The 17,865-nt window shown below is 38.7% G+C and overlaps 1 protein-coding gene across 7 annotated transcripts in view; it reads right to left on the bottom strand.

The window, feature by feature from the left end:
- Positions 1-790: 790 nt before the first annotated feature.
- LOC306803752 (uncharacterized protein) overlaps positions 791-17,865 on the bottom strand; it is a 34,109-nt gene continuing 17,034 nt past the window's right edge. For 6 of the 7 annotated variants that reach the window (XM_079309537.1, XM_079309541.1, XM_079309539.1 and 3 more), the window contains 9 exons: positions 6,951-17,666; positions 6,401-6,552; positions 6,162-6,321; positions 4,749-4,901; positions 4,085-4,252; positions 3,128-3,225; positions 2,649-2,783; positions 1,883-1,997; positions 791-1,410 (listed from right to left, as the gene is read on the bottom strand). In XM_079309537.1, coding sequence (XP_079165663.1) covers positions 1,252-1,410; positions 1,883-1,997; positions 2,649-2,783; positions 3,128-3,225; positions 4,085-4,252; positions 4,749-4,901; positions 6,162-6,321; positions 6,401-6,552; positions 6,951-17,666 — 11,856 coding nt within the window. In that variant the 3' untranslated portion in view covers positions 791-1,251. The remainder of the gene's footprint in view (positions 1,411-1,882; positions 1,998-2,648; positions 2,784-3,127; positions 3,226-4,084; positions 4,253-4,748; positions 4,902-6,161; positions 6,322-6,400; positions 6,553-6,950; positions 17,667-17,865) is intronic. The other variant, XM_079309538.1, reaches the window with a different exon arrangement.

Genomic DNA, 17,865 nt, shown 5'->3' with positions numbered 1-17,865 from the left:
GGAAGGGAAAAATCAGCATCCTCAGTACTCATGTTCCCATGTACCTGGTGTTTATGGGTTATCTCAGTATTTGGGTGACACCAGGACTAAACACAGGGACTGAATCAGCCACTCAAAGGAGATGACTATCACTATTTAAAAAAAAACCAAACCAAAAACGATTATAGCAGAATATATTGGATTTATACAAAAATCCAGACCTTTACCAGATTAAATTAATGACTATCAAAAGAAGGTGGTTTACAGTATTTACCTGCAGCAGTAACTACCCCGTAAGCAGATAAATCACTTCACTAAAATATCGCCAAGTCAACCTTGTTTCTGCTCATCAGTAAAACTGGTGGAAGCCTTCCTTTTTCACATTCACTGGGTTTTCCTTTTCCCTCAAGATTCTTAGCTGAATTTATTGATTTGTACCTTGAAGCTGAAACATGCAAAATATGTAAGGTTGCGTCTTTAGAAGCTTGAATTTTATGTGTTCTGCAGCTGAATAACATTTTGTCTCCAAGGCAGGCAATAACTAAGCCCCACGAAGAGAAGTGCAAGTAAATTTTAAAAATTTGACAAGTTACAGAAAGAAAAAATTACAAAAATAATAAAAGAAATTGGAGATATTTATGCCACCTCAATTGTGAATCTTTACTGAATGTTTAATCAGCTTACCTCATTACCACACACTGATCTGTGTATCTTGATTTCTTTACAAACTGAATGAGAAAGAACCTTAATTATTTTATTTTCAGCCAAAAAAAAAGAAAAACCCCACCCAACCAACCAAATAAAATCAAAATTTCAGTAGTTCTTCCTTTATTGCACTCCAAAAAACTCCTTGTTATAATCAAGAAGCCTATATATAGTAATAGCTTGATATTCCTTTAGAATTTATATTTTAACTCTTAAAATAAAATTTGTATAGAAAAGATATCATTTACAACCCATTCAGTAGTAATCAACCATTATGTACCCACAAACAGTATTAAATAACTTGTATGCAGCAGTTTCCTTATAGGGCAGAGGGGAATATTTTCTCCTTAGCAAATATAATATCCCACTGTAAAAGAGCAATTCAAGTCAACTTTGGAGAAAGTGTGATATGCAGGAATTTCACTGGAGAAGCTCAAGATTCTGTGTAGTGTCCCAGGGGTTTGTAGACTGTGTCCAGTGCACAGCGGAACAGCAGCATGTAAGGAGTCTCTGGGCTGGGACGGCACTGCCCACAGGGAAAGGAGCCACCGAGGGAATGCAGTGGATTCAGAGCACACCAGAGAGGCACAGGAGAACAAGGAGGTGCAGTGTGACCAGGTAGGTGAGGAATAAATAGCGGGATTTGGCTCGGGCTGTCAGCAGCTTGGAGCAGTAAAGGCTTCGTCCCCGCAGCCAGCGGCGTAAGGAAAGGGCTCCTCCTTTCATCTGAGGAACAGACAAAAGTTATCACAGGAAGAATCAGGAACACAAACCAGGAACAGCCCCACTGTAGCCTGGCTTTCCCAGGCACTACAACACAACTGACACAGCAACTGACCCCAAAACACAACTGATCCCAAACACTGAAATGATTTAAAGGCCCCAAACCCAGCATTAATGGGAGGGAAAAGGAATTAATCCAAGCTGTGTGTTATGCAACTCCACACATATAAATATGCATACTGCATTTTGGGCACGCATAATTAAATGCAGACACAGTCTATTTAATGGCCACATGTGCATTACAAATATGATTACATACATTTTTTAACCTGGACATATGCAGTGTGTTTTCTGGCACAGTTTACACAGCTGCTGGTCTTGGACTCACAGTCCCAACAGAAAGAAATGAAGGATTTTTTCCACCACTTTTAAGGAGCTGATAATTCAGGCTTTTTAAAGGCTTCCAATCCCTTACCTTTCTCACAACAACATGTTCACTGGGATTGATGATTAAGGCTTCCCTCTCCTCCTCAGTTTCCATCTGGACAGTGTAGTCGCTGGGGACAGACCTGTAACTGCCTGCTTCAAATCTAGAGAAATATTCAAGGCAGAGACATGCACTGCTGAATTATCTCCTCTTTTAATTACTGAATTGACACAAAAAACCATTATTTTGCCTACTTAAAATGACTGAGAGAAGCTCCCTACAAAAAGCTGATTCACTTTATGCTGCCAGGTCTTTTACAGTCTCTATTTACAATCTACTCTCAAGGTGTTTCAGTTATTCAGAATTAATCCCCATCATCACCAGCTGACTGAACAGTGATTTTCAGTGATGGTAGTGAGGAACACTTATTTAGGCAGGTGCATAATGATATTTTCAATCTAACCAGTGGCTCTGCTAAAGTTGTAATGTGGGAAATTTTTTTCCTAACCTGGCAAACAAGAAATAGTACTGACTGTTGAACCTAACAGATGAAATTAAATAAAGAAAAAAAATCCCAAAGTCTATAACACTTTCTTGATCCAATGTTTAACTTAGCTTTTTAACACATGGATTTTCATTGCTTCCAGGCACTGTGGGCTCACACACAGGCTTATTTATTATTACTATTATCATTACTAGTAGTAGTAATAGTAGTAATATCTCAAAAAAAAAAAAAAAAAAAAAGAAGACCCACAGGAAAACCTCTCACAAATCTCACTAAAAATAAAAGGCAAACAAATAATCTGTGTTTTACCTGTTACTTCTCTCCTCAGAGAGTCCAAGAGCCTCTTCTGCAGCTTCTCTCCTCCTCCTCTCCTCTGCCAGTGTTTCTGTGAGCTGGGAGAGACCCTGCTGCACTGACTCATACTGCTGCTCAGTCTCTGCAAGCCTGGGACACATTAAAATCTGAAATCAATATTTTACAGACTCAAAGAATTATTGTTCTTTTTTTATTAGGAAATCTTCCTTTTTGTGATAGACTTAATTATAATAAGATGCTTTAGCTTAAATGTTGAGATAAAGTCACCCATAATCAGTACATTTATGTACAGATTCAAATCATAAGTATTACCAGATTATAACAATTCAAGAATATGGCTTATGATTCATGTAATCCACTGTAAATCCACTCCTTCCCCTTCTCCACACAAATGCCTCAGAGAGATAGAAAAGCATTACCTTCACACTCACTACACAGCTGTCAGGAAAATAATATTGCTAATAAATGCTGACCTTTTCCTGAGCTCATTTATTTCCATATTGTCTATCTCCACAATAATCCCAGATCTCTCCTGTGGTGCTCCAGGGGGAACTTCTGCTCTGGTTTCATCCTAGAAAATATTAAGGGGAGGGAAAAAACCAAACAAGCAACTTTTTTCTACTTGCCAAAAGACTTTATTTCAATTACAGAAGCCATAAGCATCACAAAACACTGGAAGAGATAATTCTTCGTGCCACTTATGTTTTCAGTTCCATTTCTCAACAACGTCTGATGGGAAAGAAATGTATCCACAATTCCAGAAGCAAGGCAGTTATTAATTTATTTTTAATTTACAGTTCTTGTTCAGATTTATTTCCATTTATGGAAGGTCAAGGAGTGTTTTCTGTATGTACCCAATATGCTATTTCAGAATGTTCTATTAATGATTGCTAATGAGTAGCCAAGGCAGTACGGGAAAGCTTTTTAAAAACAGAAGAATAATGATGAATCATAAACGACTGCGTTGGAAGGGACCTTAAAAATCATGAAGTTCCAACCCTGAATAACAATCTTACAGATGTGTATTAGGGGCTGGAAAAGGATACTGAAATGCTGAACTGGTGATGTAGATCTCACTTCTGAAAACATAATTCAAGCATTGTAAAATGATCCACAACTCATGTGAAATTATCACTAAATTTCCTGATCCACTGAGCAGTGATCATCCAAGGATCTCTGCCAGCTGCAGACCAACTCAAAAAGATGTTTTAAAACAAAAAAACCCCACATAAAATAGCTTCCTTAAATGAAAAGTCAAATTAGACCAGTTTAACAATAAAGACAATTATCTTCAGTCAGGGGCCAGCAAATGTACTGGGTCACTACAAAAAAAATACTTTACTTCATTTTTAGCAAGAAAACCAGGAAAGATTAAGCGCAGAAGGAAGAAACCTAAAGAAACCTAAAAACCTATCCATGTATCTGTTTACCTGGACTGAGCCTTGGAAAGATGCCACTTGAATCGCCTGATACTCCCTCTCCAGCCTTAAGTAACGATTTTGCAGATCAGTGTAATGAAGCTGGTTGTCCCTCAGAGTCTGGGAAAGAGTTTTCAGCTGGGCAGACAGGACAGCATTCTCTTCTGCTGACTGCACAACCTGAGAGAAATTCACATTGAAGTCATTAACATTAGCTCTCCCAGGAAACCCCTGGAGATTTGAGATGTGCTGTTTCAAAATTGCATCCACTTTCTGGCAAGGTCACAGTTCAGTTGGGATTTAAGATGCTTTATGAGCAGACGAAATAATGAAAACAGAGCAGTGATTTCCCCTGCCATCAGTACACCCAAACCAGAAGCTGAAATCTTGTTCTACCTAAGACAGACACCTGTTTCTGTCTATAATGAAAAACATTTGACTGTGAGTAGAAGCTCAGAGGTTCATCAATGTCTTCAGAATGCAGTCAAATAAACCTCTCAGACAAGCATCAAGTCAGGAAAGCCTGGCAGAACTGACATTTAATTGAATGTCCAGGCTGAGTTCTTCTAAAATATCTACGATTCAAAGCAAAATACCATTCAGTTATGCAAGACACTACCACTCTATCCCTGATTCATTTGAGCTTTTCAGAATCACAGCTTTTGTTCCAAGGTACCTTGGAATTAATCTGCTGGAAGTGCAGGTCCTTCTGCTGCATCTCCTGGAGACAGCGTTGCAGTTCAGTCTGCAGCTGGTTCTTCTCAGCCAGGACACGTTTGATTTCCTCAGCTCCATCTGCACTTCCAGCAAGGGAGGCAGTTTCCAAAGCCTTTAAGATATCAGGACATTCAGGATAAACGGTACAGAAGCTCTCTAAATAATCCACAACCCCAACATTAAATATTCCCTACAGAATTCCCTTTTCACAAGATTATTTCCTTCTCACAACTTAATACTACATTTGAAACACACTTTAAATACAAATTTTTTAGAATATATATATAGTGTTAATACTTGCACTAAAAAATAACAAAAAAAAAGTTACCACAAAAAGCAACCTAACCTAATTTTTAATTTGCACATAATATGAAGCACAGAAAAAGAGGGGGGAAATAGCTAAGGATTAACATAAAACACCTTTCAAAAATTATTTTCAAGCTAATAAAGTATTGTATTCAAGATTTCTAAGACAGCTGTCCAGTAAATATGAACTTAAATCCAAAATAATCCACTTTGAAAAAACATTTATTACCAATTTACAATTTTGGCCTTCTTTATCTCAGGCAGCTCAACATTTTGATATTAATTTCCAATAAAGGAGGGATATATGCTATCTCTAATGCTTTATTGAATCTGTTCACCCATACAACCATGAAATAAAAGGTTTTTACCACATAAAACACTCCAATACCCACAGACATTACTGGTCAGTAGCTCTTATTCATTATTATAATCACAGAAAATGAACAGCATAAAAACTTCGGCAACTAAAATGCTAATTTTAATGAAATTAAAATTTCCTTCCTTTGGCACAAAAAAGGTAAGTAAGAATATTATTCGAAAATAGTACTTTCCTTAAATCTTTCATGAGAGTCAACAAAACAGCATTTACCAGCCTGGGCATCAGTAGCTGCCTTTCTAAATCCAGGAATTCTTCCTGGCAGAAGCCAGCTCTAGGTGCTTCAGGGGAAGGACAAGAACACTTCCATTCCCCTTTCTCCCCCAGTCAGGCCCTAGTCCAATCTGCAGGAACTAGACATGGATTTAGTCTCTGAAGAATGAACTTCATTAGGTGTTTAAAACCTCTCCGCATCAGCTATACAAACTCTGAAACCTGCTGTCCATGTAAACCACCAAGCTCTTTTTTGATCCTCTTAAAAAGCCTGTCCCTGCAAATGGGTTACAGCCATAATAAATCTGAAAGAAATAAACCCATTTAATTTTTTTTCAACTTCTTCCTTTTACATTCTGGATTTAACTGACTTAAGACAGTAACTTACGGGATTACTATAGGCCGCTCTTTTGAGAAGCAGGCTGCAAATTTCAGACAATAAACTGCTACCTTCCTCTTTACATTCCATTTCTTTACCTTGACTGGATAACTGCTGCCAGTCGGGAGTGTCCTCTTCCCAATCATGTCTTGCTGCATCCTCTGGAGCTCAGCAATCTGCTGGTCTTTCTCAGCCACTGTGATCTGACACTGATTCCTCAGTGCCTGGGACTCGGAGAGGAGGAGGTTTTTTTCCATTCTGAATATAAAACATCAGATATTAAGTGATTATGTATTCCACACAAATCAATGAAGAGGATAAAACTGTACTGTTATACCTTAATCCAGCCAGCTCATTCTGGTATGATGTGATCTCTCTCTCGGTTTCTGCCTGGAAGGCTTTTGTCTGATTCAAAGCCCTCTCCAAATCATCAACCTTGGTCTTTAGCTTGGATATTTCAAGAGCTGCAAGACTGGCTCCTTCTTTAGCCTAGGTTTAATAAACATCATTAGTGAACTGGAATGAAAACTAGATGGGTGAAGTTTGATTAGTGGTAAAATTCTAATTACAGACTAAGGTTTTCCCCATTTGCTTTGTTTAACAGGGCAATTACCTTAACTCCTAAAATTGTAAAACACCTCCTCTAGGCACACAGTGCTATCTCAGCACTCACACAATCTACGAAGTTAAACTCCAGAATCCATCATGTCTCTGATCATTCTCTGCACAAAGAATAAAATTACAGAGCCATGTGGCTAATTACAACTTACCAAAATTTCCCCATTGTTCTGAGGCACATCAAAACTACTTTCAAAATAATTTCTCTCATTGCTGCTGCTGCAATCAGTAGGAAACAAAGCCGTGCCCTGCTTGGCTTCAGAAGTTACCTTCTGATGGCTGAGCTCCTGCAGCAATTTGTCTCGGTCATCCTGGAGACTGGCCATAGCCTTGGCAAACGCTTCAATCTGCTGGGCGTAATTCCCACACTCAGCTGAGAGCCTGCTCACCTCCAGCTCCCGACTCACTAAAGTCCTACAGACACTTCCAATGTCATCAACCACCTGAGCAAGGGTAACCTGATCTGCAGCATCAGGGACAGCCCCATGCAGAAGAGAGTTTTCTTTGAGGATAGTCATGAGACAGCATTTAAAGCCCTGCAATTCAGCTGCAAGTTCATCTCCTTTTTTCCTTTCAGTCTTGAGATCAGAGGTGTATTTGCTCTGAAGAACTTTAAAGTCCTCTATGATCCGATCTCTGTCGTTCTGCAGAGCAGTCATTGCTTTTCCAAAGGCCTCGTTTTGGGATCTCAACTCACTGTTTTGAGACTGAACTTCGAGCAGCATCTTCTCTGCAGAAGAATCAGGTTTATCTCGATCCTCAAGACTCAAAAGAGTCCCACTGCATTCCTCATCTGCATTTCTGCCTCTGGATTTCTGGAGTTCCTGAGTCTTTTTCTGAAGCTTTCCTCCATGCTGCTCATTGAATTCTTTTTTCTGAATACTCTCACTACTTAGCAGCTTGTCTCCAGATTCAGAAATAAGTTTCTCTTTGTTTAGTGATACGATTAGAGATTCTAAATCCTTTACTTTAGATGCCAGTTTTTTATTCTCATGGTCCAAAGCCGCAGCAGTCCCCTTCTGCTGTTCACTGGAAAGCTGCATCTCTTTTATTTGTTTCTGAAGATCGTATTTTTCATGCTCAAGACTTTTAATACATTCCAATTTCTGCTTAAGTAAGTCCTTCAGCTGATGGTCTTTCAGAGATAAAACCTGGTTAAGATCTTCCCTGTATTTTATCAGTTGTGCACTCAGCATTGCATTTTCAGAATGCAGATCATCTATCCTATTGAGGAGGACCCTTAACTCCTGTTTCAAAGCATTAGTCTCACTTGCACTACCAACTAGAAGACTGTCCCTCTGGTTTAAGACATCCTGGTGAAGAAGTTCCAGCTCCTTGTATCTGGTAAAAAGATCATCCCGGTCATTCTGGAGAGATGACATGGATTTTTTAAAGGCATCTATTTCACTGGCAATTACAGCCTTATCCTGACCTGCTTTTTCTGCTTTTACCTGGAGATTCCTCAGCTCGTTTTCTAGCTTCTGACAGGACTCCTCAGCTTGCTGTCTATCCATCTGCAAAGACCTTACCTGAAGTTCATACTCTTTGATCTGATTCCTATGTTGAGTCTGTACCTGAATCAGATAATCTGAAATTTCATCCCCTTTTGAAGATATAAGTAAGGAAATTTCTTTGTCTTTATTATTTAACATGATCTTCATTTGCTCAGAAATGGTCATCTGCTTTTGCAATTCAGCATTCATTTTTTCTTTCTCCACTAGAAGCTCTTGCAATTCTTGCTCCTGTCTTGTAAAATTACTTTCCAGAGCTTTTATCTCTCTTCCTGCACTATTACTATTCTCTATGAGATGATTAAGAGAATTATTTTCTTTCAGGAGTGCTTGCAAAGCTGCTTCTTTGGACTGAAGGACACTCTCCAGTTCTTGCTGTCTGTTAAAAAAGAAGGCATTTTCTTCCTTGATCCTACAGAGCTCTTCATAGCGCTGCATATCAACAGATTTTTGCCTCAAGTACAATTCATCCTTTGTTTCCTCTACCACAGAATATTTGATATTTAGTTCTTGAATCTGAGTAATTTTATCTTTCAATTCATCTTGCAAGGCCACTATTCTTTTGTTACTGTCTTCCAGCTGCTTCTCCTTGTTTTGGATGGCCTCTTTGAACTGCATTTCCCAGCTTTTCATCTCGGTGATGACCCTGTCCCTGTCATCCTGAAGGGAGGTCATGCACTTTGTGAAAGCAGCCAGTCGTGCCAGAGCTGCATTCAGCTCTGTCTGCAGCTGCTTGTTCTGAGAGTCCTTCATGCTGACTTCCTCCTGCAAACCCTGAACCTCACTCATCACCCGATCCTTTTCTCTCTCAAGCGCACCATGTCTTTCCTCCAGGTCCGAAATTTCACTCTTGTGAAGCAATTTCAGCTGCTGGAGATGAAACTCCAATTCTGTGTCATATCCTCTCTTTTGAAGCTGCAGTTCATCTCCCTTTTTCTGAAGTTCTTTCCTCCAGTTTAGATTCTCTTCTTTAAGCCTGTCCACTTCCCTCTTTGACTGATCCAACAGGTTCATCTGTGCAGAAAGCTTTCCCTTGAGATGAAGTATTTCATCATTTGATTCTGACAGCTTTTCTGATGCATTACTTAAGTCCTTTTCGAACTTTTCATTTTTTGACTGTGACAATTTCACAGATCTTTCCAAATCCAGGATCAGCTCCTGGAACTTTATAGAATCCTTTTGCAATTGGTTGATCTCCTGCTGTTTCTCCTTTAAGAGTTCCTGCAATTCTTTTGTTTTGTTTTTAGTCCCATTATTATCCCTCTGAGCACTTTTCACCTTCTCCTCAAACATCTTTACAAGATGGAGCTGCTGCTCTTCCTTTTCTCTAACCACATTAGATTTTTCTGCCTTTAACTCTTCCAGCTGCTGTAACAGCAAGTTATTCTGTACGTGGGCAGATTTCATCCTATCAGTAAGATGATCAACTTTTTTAACGTGATTAAGCAATTCTGTCTCAAGAAATTCTCTCTCATTCTTTACTTTGTAAGAACTTTCTTGTACATTTTCTAATTCTTCCTGTAACAAACACTTGTCATCCTTCAAAATCTTAACTTTTTCATTTAGACTAACAATTTCTTGTGTTAGACTTTTACATTCCATGTCCAGCTTTGTTAGACAATGAGTTTTGTGGAGCAAAGATTTCTCAGTTTCTTGAGCTTTTTCTGAAATTAACTTTCTTTCTTGTTCTAGGACAAGCACAGCTTGTTCTTTTTCACAGAGTTTATCCTTTAACACATTAATGTCCTTTAACAGTGATTCATTCTCACATAATGCATCATTGATTTTGGATTGTGTATCATTTTGGTACACTTCCATTTGAACCTGCAGCTCTTCCAAGGCTGCTTGAGTTACAGTGATGTTATTATGAAGGACATCATTTTCATTCTGAATTTTCTCTAAAGTCTGTTTTAGATTTTCGGAGGTTTGTTTCAACTGCTCGTTCTCCTCCATCAGCTGATGGTTCTGCTCAGTGAGCTCACACAGATGATCCTGGTGTTCCTGCATCCTGGCCCCCTGCTCATGGATCTGCCTTTCTGCTTTGCTCTGCAACTCCTCAACCTCCATTTTCTTGGATTCACCGAGTTGTTTCAGTTGGTTCTTAATAACCTCATTTTCATCAAGCAGATTTTGTAAATGCTTCTGCAGAGCCTCCTTTTCAGACTGTCCTTCCCTGAGTCTTTGAACAGCCTCTTGTTTCTCTTTCCTACTGAGATCAATGACTTGCCTCATATCTGCCACTTTACTACTGATATTCTCATATGCCTGAAGAAGTGATTCATATTCCTGCTTTAATTCACTATGTTTAGCCTTCCATCCTGTCAATTCAACTGTCTGAGAATCTTTTAAGGTATTTAATTGGAAAGAAAAGGCCTCTTTTTCCTGAACTATGGACTCCATGGTGGATTTCAGACTTTCACATGCTGCAGTGAGGTTTTCATTTTCGGTCAGCAGCCTCGCATTTTCCAAAGCAAGGCTCTCCTCTCCAGACAATGAAGCCACAGCACTTGACTTCTCCTTTTCTCTGCCAAGCTCTAGTAAGTGCTCCAGCATTCCTGTCTTGTTCACCAGTTCTTCTTTTTCCAACATCAGCTGATCAATCTGCTCCTTTAGACATTTATTTTCTCTCAGGGCTTCTTTACGTGATATTAAAGCTGCCTGCAATTTCCTTTGGAGGCGCTCTCTGGATCTCTCTTCTGTTACAGCTCTTTGCTCTTGGGCTTTGGAATTATTTAAATTTGCAGATTTTGCCAGTGGCTCTTCCATCGTTTGCATTTGTTCCTGGGTTTCACATTCTGTTGCTTCTCTCAGTTTAACTTTCCCAGAGTAATCAGTCTCTGATAGTTGAAAAGCAGTAACTTTTCCTTCCAAATTCACTTGAAGGCAATTACTTTCTGAACCAACCTCTCCCAATTTCTTTTCAGCCCCATTTTCTTCCTTAAGTTCTTTACCCAACACCACAGGTTTACTCATCTCAGCCTTCTCACGCAGCATACACAGCTCTGCTACAAGATTTTTATTTTCTTCACTGAAACGTTCTACATCCTTTTTCATCTTAATTATTTCCAAATTGGACTTTTCCAAAGAGCTGAGAAGTTTCTCTTTTTCACTCTTCATGTCCTCAAATGCTGTTTTGCAATGGTGGGCTTCTTCCTGGCCTTCCTTTACAGCTTTGTTTAGTAAATCTTTTTCCAGACCAAGTTTCTCTTTTAAATCCGTAAGTGAACATCTCAGTGCTTCTATTTCCTCATTCTTTCCTGCAACCTCCTGCTTAGCTTCAATTCTTGACTGCTGCAGTTCCTGCTGGCTCATCCTGTAATCCTCTTCACTTTTTTTAAGAAGTGCTTTTTTCTCATTATTCACATGTTCAAGCACTGCCTTGAGCTCTACAATTTCAGTCTGATATGCTTTCAGCTTTTTCTGTAGATGCTTTATGTCCTCCAACAAGCTGCTCTGACATTGCTCCTCCTGTCTCAAAGACTTTAAACTAATTATTTCTTCATTATCATCACCAAATTCAACCAATATTTTTCTCAGCTCTTTCCTTAACAACTCTGCTTCCTCCTGAAGTTTTGCATAATCACTTCTTAGTTCTTTCAGCTTGATGTCTTCACTTGGAACTGAAATCATCATGTTTTCTGACTCTTTCAAGGATGCAACCTGAACCTTGTTTCTTGGTTTGTGTGATTCCAAATTCCTTGGGTCAGCTTGTTCTCCTCCCAGCAGTACCTTGGGTGGAATCAGTTCCATCCCTTCTAACTGGTTAAAGCCCAGCTCTTTACATTCTGTTTGGAGAACTTCCCAGAGTGCCTTATACTCTTGCCTAAGCTGCTCAAGGTGGGCTTTTTGTTCATCAAAATCTGCTGCCAGTTTCACGTGCTCTTCCCTTTCTTGCTGGAATTTTTTCATATCTTCTTTCATGACCAAAAGCTCCCTCTGTAAGGCTTCTTTTTCTTTTTGTAATTGATTCATGGCATTAACGTCACTGTTGGGATTCAGACACTCATTCCTGTCTCTAGCACTCGAACCAAGCTCTTCTAAACTGGAATTTTTCAACAATTCTTCCTTCTTTTTAAGCTCAGACTTTACCTCTTCAAGAGTCAAGAGCAACTGAGAATGCTCCTCTTGATATGCTCTTGCTCTTTCATCAAGCACAGACTGCAGATGAGCAAGCATACTATCCTTCTCCCCTAAAGATTTTAGGTTTTGCTCACAAACATTTTGTTTTTCAGCTATGACATCATTCAGTTCTGTGATATTGTGCTGAAGTTCCTCTAAATAGGATGCTCTTGAAGATAAGGTTTTGGTCAGATCACTTATCTTGGCATCTTTTTCTGCAAGTTGTTGTTTCAAAGTGCCAAGGTGAGACTCCAAATCATTATTTTGTCCTTCAATTAGTTTCAGTTTGTCTGTTAACTCATTAACTTGCTTCAATAGCTCCTCTGCTTTTTTCTGCTCTTTTTCTATTTCTTCCTGTCCACTCTTTTCTAATTTCCCAACTTTTTGCATTAGATCTCTTCTTACTATCAATGCCGCTTGAAGCTTCTTTTTCAGATTCTCTTTTTCCTTGCCCATTTTCTCAAGATTACACTTCATCTCCTCTTTTTCATTCACTAAATCTTTAAACTCAGTTTCTCTACTGCTTAACATAATCTGGTTTTGTTCCAATTCTTTTTTACAGTCCCCAAGCTCCTGCAATACTCGGTTTAGCTCTGCCACTGAACTGTTATGAACAGATTCAAGGTCTTGCAGTTTGGCATTTAATGTACTCCTCTCTTCAGAAAAATTCAGCATTTCATTAGACAATGACTCCATGATCTGGGTAACAGATGAGTCTTTTTCTTTTATTTGCTGACTTAGACCAGAAATTAAATCCTTCTGCTGATTGACCTGGGAAGTTAAGTTTTTGATGAGGTGATCTTTTTCCCTCATTTCTTCAAGGAGACTTTCTACTTTTTTGCCTTCAGCCTGCAGCTTTTCTTGACTAGTTCTCACCATTTCTTCTGATTTATTCATCTCGTCTTGAAGAAATTTCACCTGCTCATTTATTTCTGCCAAAGACTCCTCCCTTTTTTTCAGGAGACACTCTTGTTTGCCTGATGTTTCCTTCAGTGACACCATTTCTTTTGACAGACATTCCATTTCAGATGTGTATTTGCCCTTCATCTTTTCCATGTCACTCTGCAGCTCCTCCTTCTGCTTCTCAAGTGACTCCATACTTCTTAATTCATCTTTCATAGTATCTATTTCTTTCTGTTTTTCTAAAAGTGCCAGTTGCAAACGTTCTCCTTCTGTTTCTTTGCTCAGAATAGCAGCTACCAGAGTGGAGAATTTTTCCAACTGAGTTTTACAATCGGTTGGCTGCAGTTCAGAATCTGAAATTTGTGTCTTTTCTTTCCATAAAAGCCTACTACTAAGTAATGGAGATAAGGTCTGAGCTATATTCTCTTTTATAAGATCCAGCTCTTGCTGCAAGGACTGGATTTTGCTATCTTTTGATTTCACTTCACTTTCTAAACTGCTCAATTGCTCAGCAAGATCATTATTTTGTGAATTTGCCCTATCAAGTTCTGTCACCCATTTGTTTTCCAACTCAAGCAGACTTTGTTCTAGAGTTTGACACTTAAATTCTAGTTTAGAAAATTCTTCACCCTTCACACTAACCTGCATCTGTAACTTCTCTTTTTCAGTCTTCATCTGCAGTTTGACAGCATCTATCTGCATCCTTGCATGATTCTCACTGGTTTCTAGTTTTTCATGGATTTCCCAGAGCTCTTCCAATTTCTTTTGTAAATCAGTCTGAGATGCAGCAAGTTGAGTGTTTTCAGCCATCAGTTTACCAACATCATCTTGCAACAGGGATTTTTCTTTCTCTAAAGACTCCACCTGACACTGCAGATTGTTTATTAAAAGTGCGTTGTCATGGCAGTCTTGAGATGATTTGGAATTTATGTTTTTCAACTCCAACTTCAAACATTCCAATTTCTCTGCCTGTTCAGTGCACGTTACACGCAGAGACTCCACAGCCAAGTCTTTCTGCTGTAGTTCTTGTTCCTGGCTATTTATTTGGACTAGTGCTTTTTGGTGCTCATTTTTAAGACAGTCAAGTTCAACAGTCAAAGAATCAATTTTTTTCTGATGATTATCAAGCTTCTCATTCTTTTCCTGAAATTCCTCAGTCAGGTTCATCATGGCTGTTCCACTTTCTTCTAATTTGGATCTCAGAATGTCAATCTCACTAGAAAGAGCATTAACACTGCTCTCTGCCAACTGTACGCTGACATCTTTCTCCTTTAAGGAATTAAGCAGCCCAGCAATAACTTCTTCTTTCTGCCCAAGAGCCACGTGCAACTCAGTTCTCAGCTCGTACTGTGCGTCAATTTTCTCCTGAAGAGATAAAAAGGCATTTTCTTTCTCACGGACTAGCTCTTTAGAGTTTTGTAGTTCTTGTGTTAGTTCATGGACCTGACTTTGGAGCTGAGAAATTAAATGTGTCTTCTCTTCATCTTTCCTTGCTTTTTCCTCCAGAGTTTTGAGGAGACTTTTGTTTTCCATAAGAGATGATTCCTTCTCTGATAAAGACTGGTCCCTCTCAATTATTACATTCTTCTGATGCTCTATTTCTTTTTGGAAATTCTCTTTCATTTCCTGCAGCTTCCCCATCTGTTTCTTTAAGACGCCAAACTCAGTCTCTTTCTCTTGAAGCTGCATCTTTAAATTCTCATTGAATATCAAAATACTGTTGATGGTTGATTCTTTTTCTGAAACAAGTACTTTTAACTGTTCTGCTTCAGAGGCTAAAAGCTGTAACTGTTTCTCCTGCACAACACAAGAATCCTGTACCTCAGAAAGCTGTGCTTTTAAACTGATGCATTCATCTACCTTTTGTTTTAAAGATGCATCTTTCTGTACAATTGAATTATTCAACTGGGACAATTGGTTTGTCATATTTTTAAGTTGACTTTGAAGGTCAGAAATAACTTCCATATTCTCAGACAGTTGAACCCTAAGTACATCAGACTCTTCAGATTTATCTTTTAATAACTTAAGTTCTTGGGTTTGCCTTTTAAATTCATCTTCTTTTTCCTGCATTGCATGTCTGAGCTCATTGGTTTCAAAGTTCAGGGCTTGTATTTGGCAACGCAGATCTGCAATCAATTCCACGTATTGCTCTTCTCCTGCCACTTTATCTTTTACTTCCTGAATCAAAGCCTCCTTTTCAGAAAGGAGTGTTTCTTTTTCCTCAAAGGCAATTTTTAAGTTTTCTTTCTCCATCAATAGGCTGTCAATTTGGTCCTTCAAATCTAAAATATTATGACTTTGATGGGATAGGTGTGAAGTTAAAGCAGCTATTTCCTCTGACTTTTTTATTACTGTAACATTAACTGTCTCTATGTCTGCTTTCAATTTTTCATTTTCCAGAGCTGCTGTTTGTGCCTGGTGCCTTGCTGAAGCAATTTCAGACTGGAGACATTTACATTCATGTGACCTCTCACTCAGTAAGCTTGAGAAGTCCTCCTTTTCATGCCTAAGCACATCCACTTCTTTGCTTAATAACTGTAGCTGATTATTTAACACTGTATTTTCTTCCATTTTTTCAAAAATTTGCCTCTGAAACTTCTCAAGTTCTGTACCCTGACTTTCCACAGCTAGGTCTCTTTCCTCTACCAACTGTGTCAATTTAGTTTTTTCATCTTTAAGATTTTTTATTTCATCCTGCAATTCTACAACACAAAGCTTACTCTCTTCCATTTCCTTCCGTAATGCATCATTTTGAAGATTTTTCTCTTCTAGAGACCTGTTTGCAGTTTCAAAATCCAAAGTTATGCTTTGAATTTTTTCCTGCAGGAGTAAATTATTTTCCTTGCTATGGCTGAGCTCTTGGATTAGACTACTGCATTCAGATAATTTATTATTTAACATTTCTTCTTTCTTTATTTCTTCATCTTTAATCTCCTTCAGCTCAATGAGCAGTGATTGCACTTGTTCATGCAACTGTTGGGTCTGTTCCTTGCTTTCAGACAACTGCTCAGCCAGCACATTACATTCCTTTGTTTTCTCCCTCAGCTGTTCTGCAACTGAACTTTCCTTTTGCTTGGCAACTACTGACAGTTGTTCAATCTCTTTTGCAAGTGTGTTTTTATCAGAATTTAGTACTGAAAGAGTTTTTTCATACTCAGCAGTGCTAACAGATAACTTATTCTCCAGTTCTGCCACAGCCTGTGTTTTCTTTAACAACTCACACTCTTTTACATCTAGGAGTTTAGACAAATTCTCATTTTCTCTGATTAGCTGCTCCTTCTCTTTTTCCATTGTACCTATCCTCTTTTTCAGATTTTCATTTGCTTTTATTTGCTCTGCCATTTTTTCTTGTTTCCCTTCAAGATCTGCCTGCAATTGGTTATTAGCTGAAGCTTTCTCCTGTGTCTCTATCTCCTGTCTTTTAATTTGTTTATGCATTTCATTTAATTGGTCATTAAGTTCTTTGCAACATGTCTCTTTGGCTTTCAGATCCCCAGTTAATTTAAGTTTAGTCTCTTCATTCTGCTTCTCCAAAGCCCCAAGTCTCTGCTCTAATGAAATAATGAGCTCTTGTTTCTCTTGCAACTCTTTTTTAGCTCTTTCCTCACGATCAGTATGTTCTGTGAGCCTTCTGGATAACTCAGCCAATTCCTCATCTTTTTTAGTGTCTTCCAAAACCAGTTTGTTGTATGAATCTTTAATTGACTTTAACTCATTTTCCAATGTCTGTGCTTTGCTCTCTTCTTCTTTAAGCACACTGTTCCATTTTTCCTTCAGCTCATTGCTTTCCTCAAGCTGAGATTTCAAATATTCTGTTTCTTTTCTTTGTTTATCCTCTGTTTCTTGCAGCTTTTCAGATGATTTAGTAATTTGCTCTTTCAGCAGAGTAATTTGTGACTCGCACTCTGCGAGCTTGTTATGGTATGCGACGTTGTTGGCCTTGATTTCAGAGCAGAGATCCTTAATTGTCATGCTATTTTCAGTGCTCTGCCTGATTAATTCCTCGTTTTCTTTGGTTTTAGCTTCATTCTCAGCTCTAACTCTCTCCAGTTCCATTCTCATGCTGTCACTCTGCTCAGAAAGCACAGAGATCTTCATACTGGCATCTCTCACATCAGCTGTCTGTACTTCCTTCAACAAATGCATTTCCCTTTTAGACTTTGATAAAGCCTCTTCCAAACCTTGCACCTCCTCCTCTTTGCATTGCACTTGATGTTTCAGGATCATAAGCTGCTCTGAATACTCTGTCATGTTCAGAGACAGGACAGAAATCTCCTTGTCTTTTTCTGCCAGTGTTTCTTTCAGATTATCAATTTCTCTTTCACATTTCTGCAGATCCTGAATGAGTTGAGACCTCTCCTCCAAATGGCTTGAATTCAACTTGTCAAGCTCTTCATTTGTCTGGTCCAGGTCCAGCTGCATGGACTCCACCATACTGTCTTGTTTCAAAGTCTAAACAACAAGAAAATAATGTCACAACACTCCAAACATCTGTTAGAGGGAGAAGTTACACCCCACACTGTAACACTGTAACAATTTACCCAATGTAAAGTCACAAGATGATGTTCTTTAGATTGTTTTAACAAACAGAAACCTCAGTGTATGAAATTTAAAGCAGCTCATGCTGTCACTTTAGCTGACATTTAAATGG

Source organism: Erithacus rubecula (genome assembly GCF_903797595.1).
Source record: "Erithacus rubecula genome assembly, chromosome: 6".
In the NCBI taxonomy this organism is placed as follows: domain Eukaryota; kingdom Metazoa; phylum Chordata; class Aves; order Passeriformes; family Muscicapidae; genus Erithacus; species Erithacus rubecula.
The sequence above is the reverse complement of the archived record's forward strand: the minus strand, read 5'-3'. Positions and strand labels throughout refer to the sequence as shown.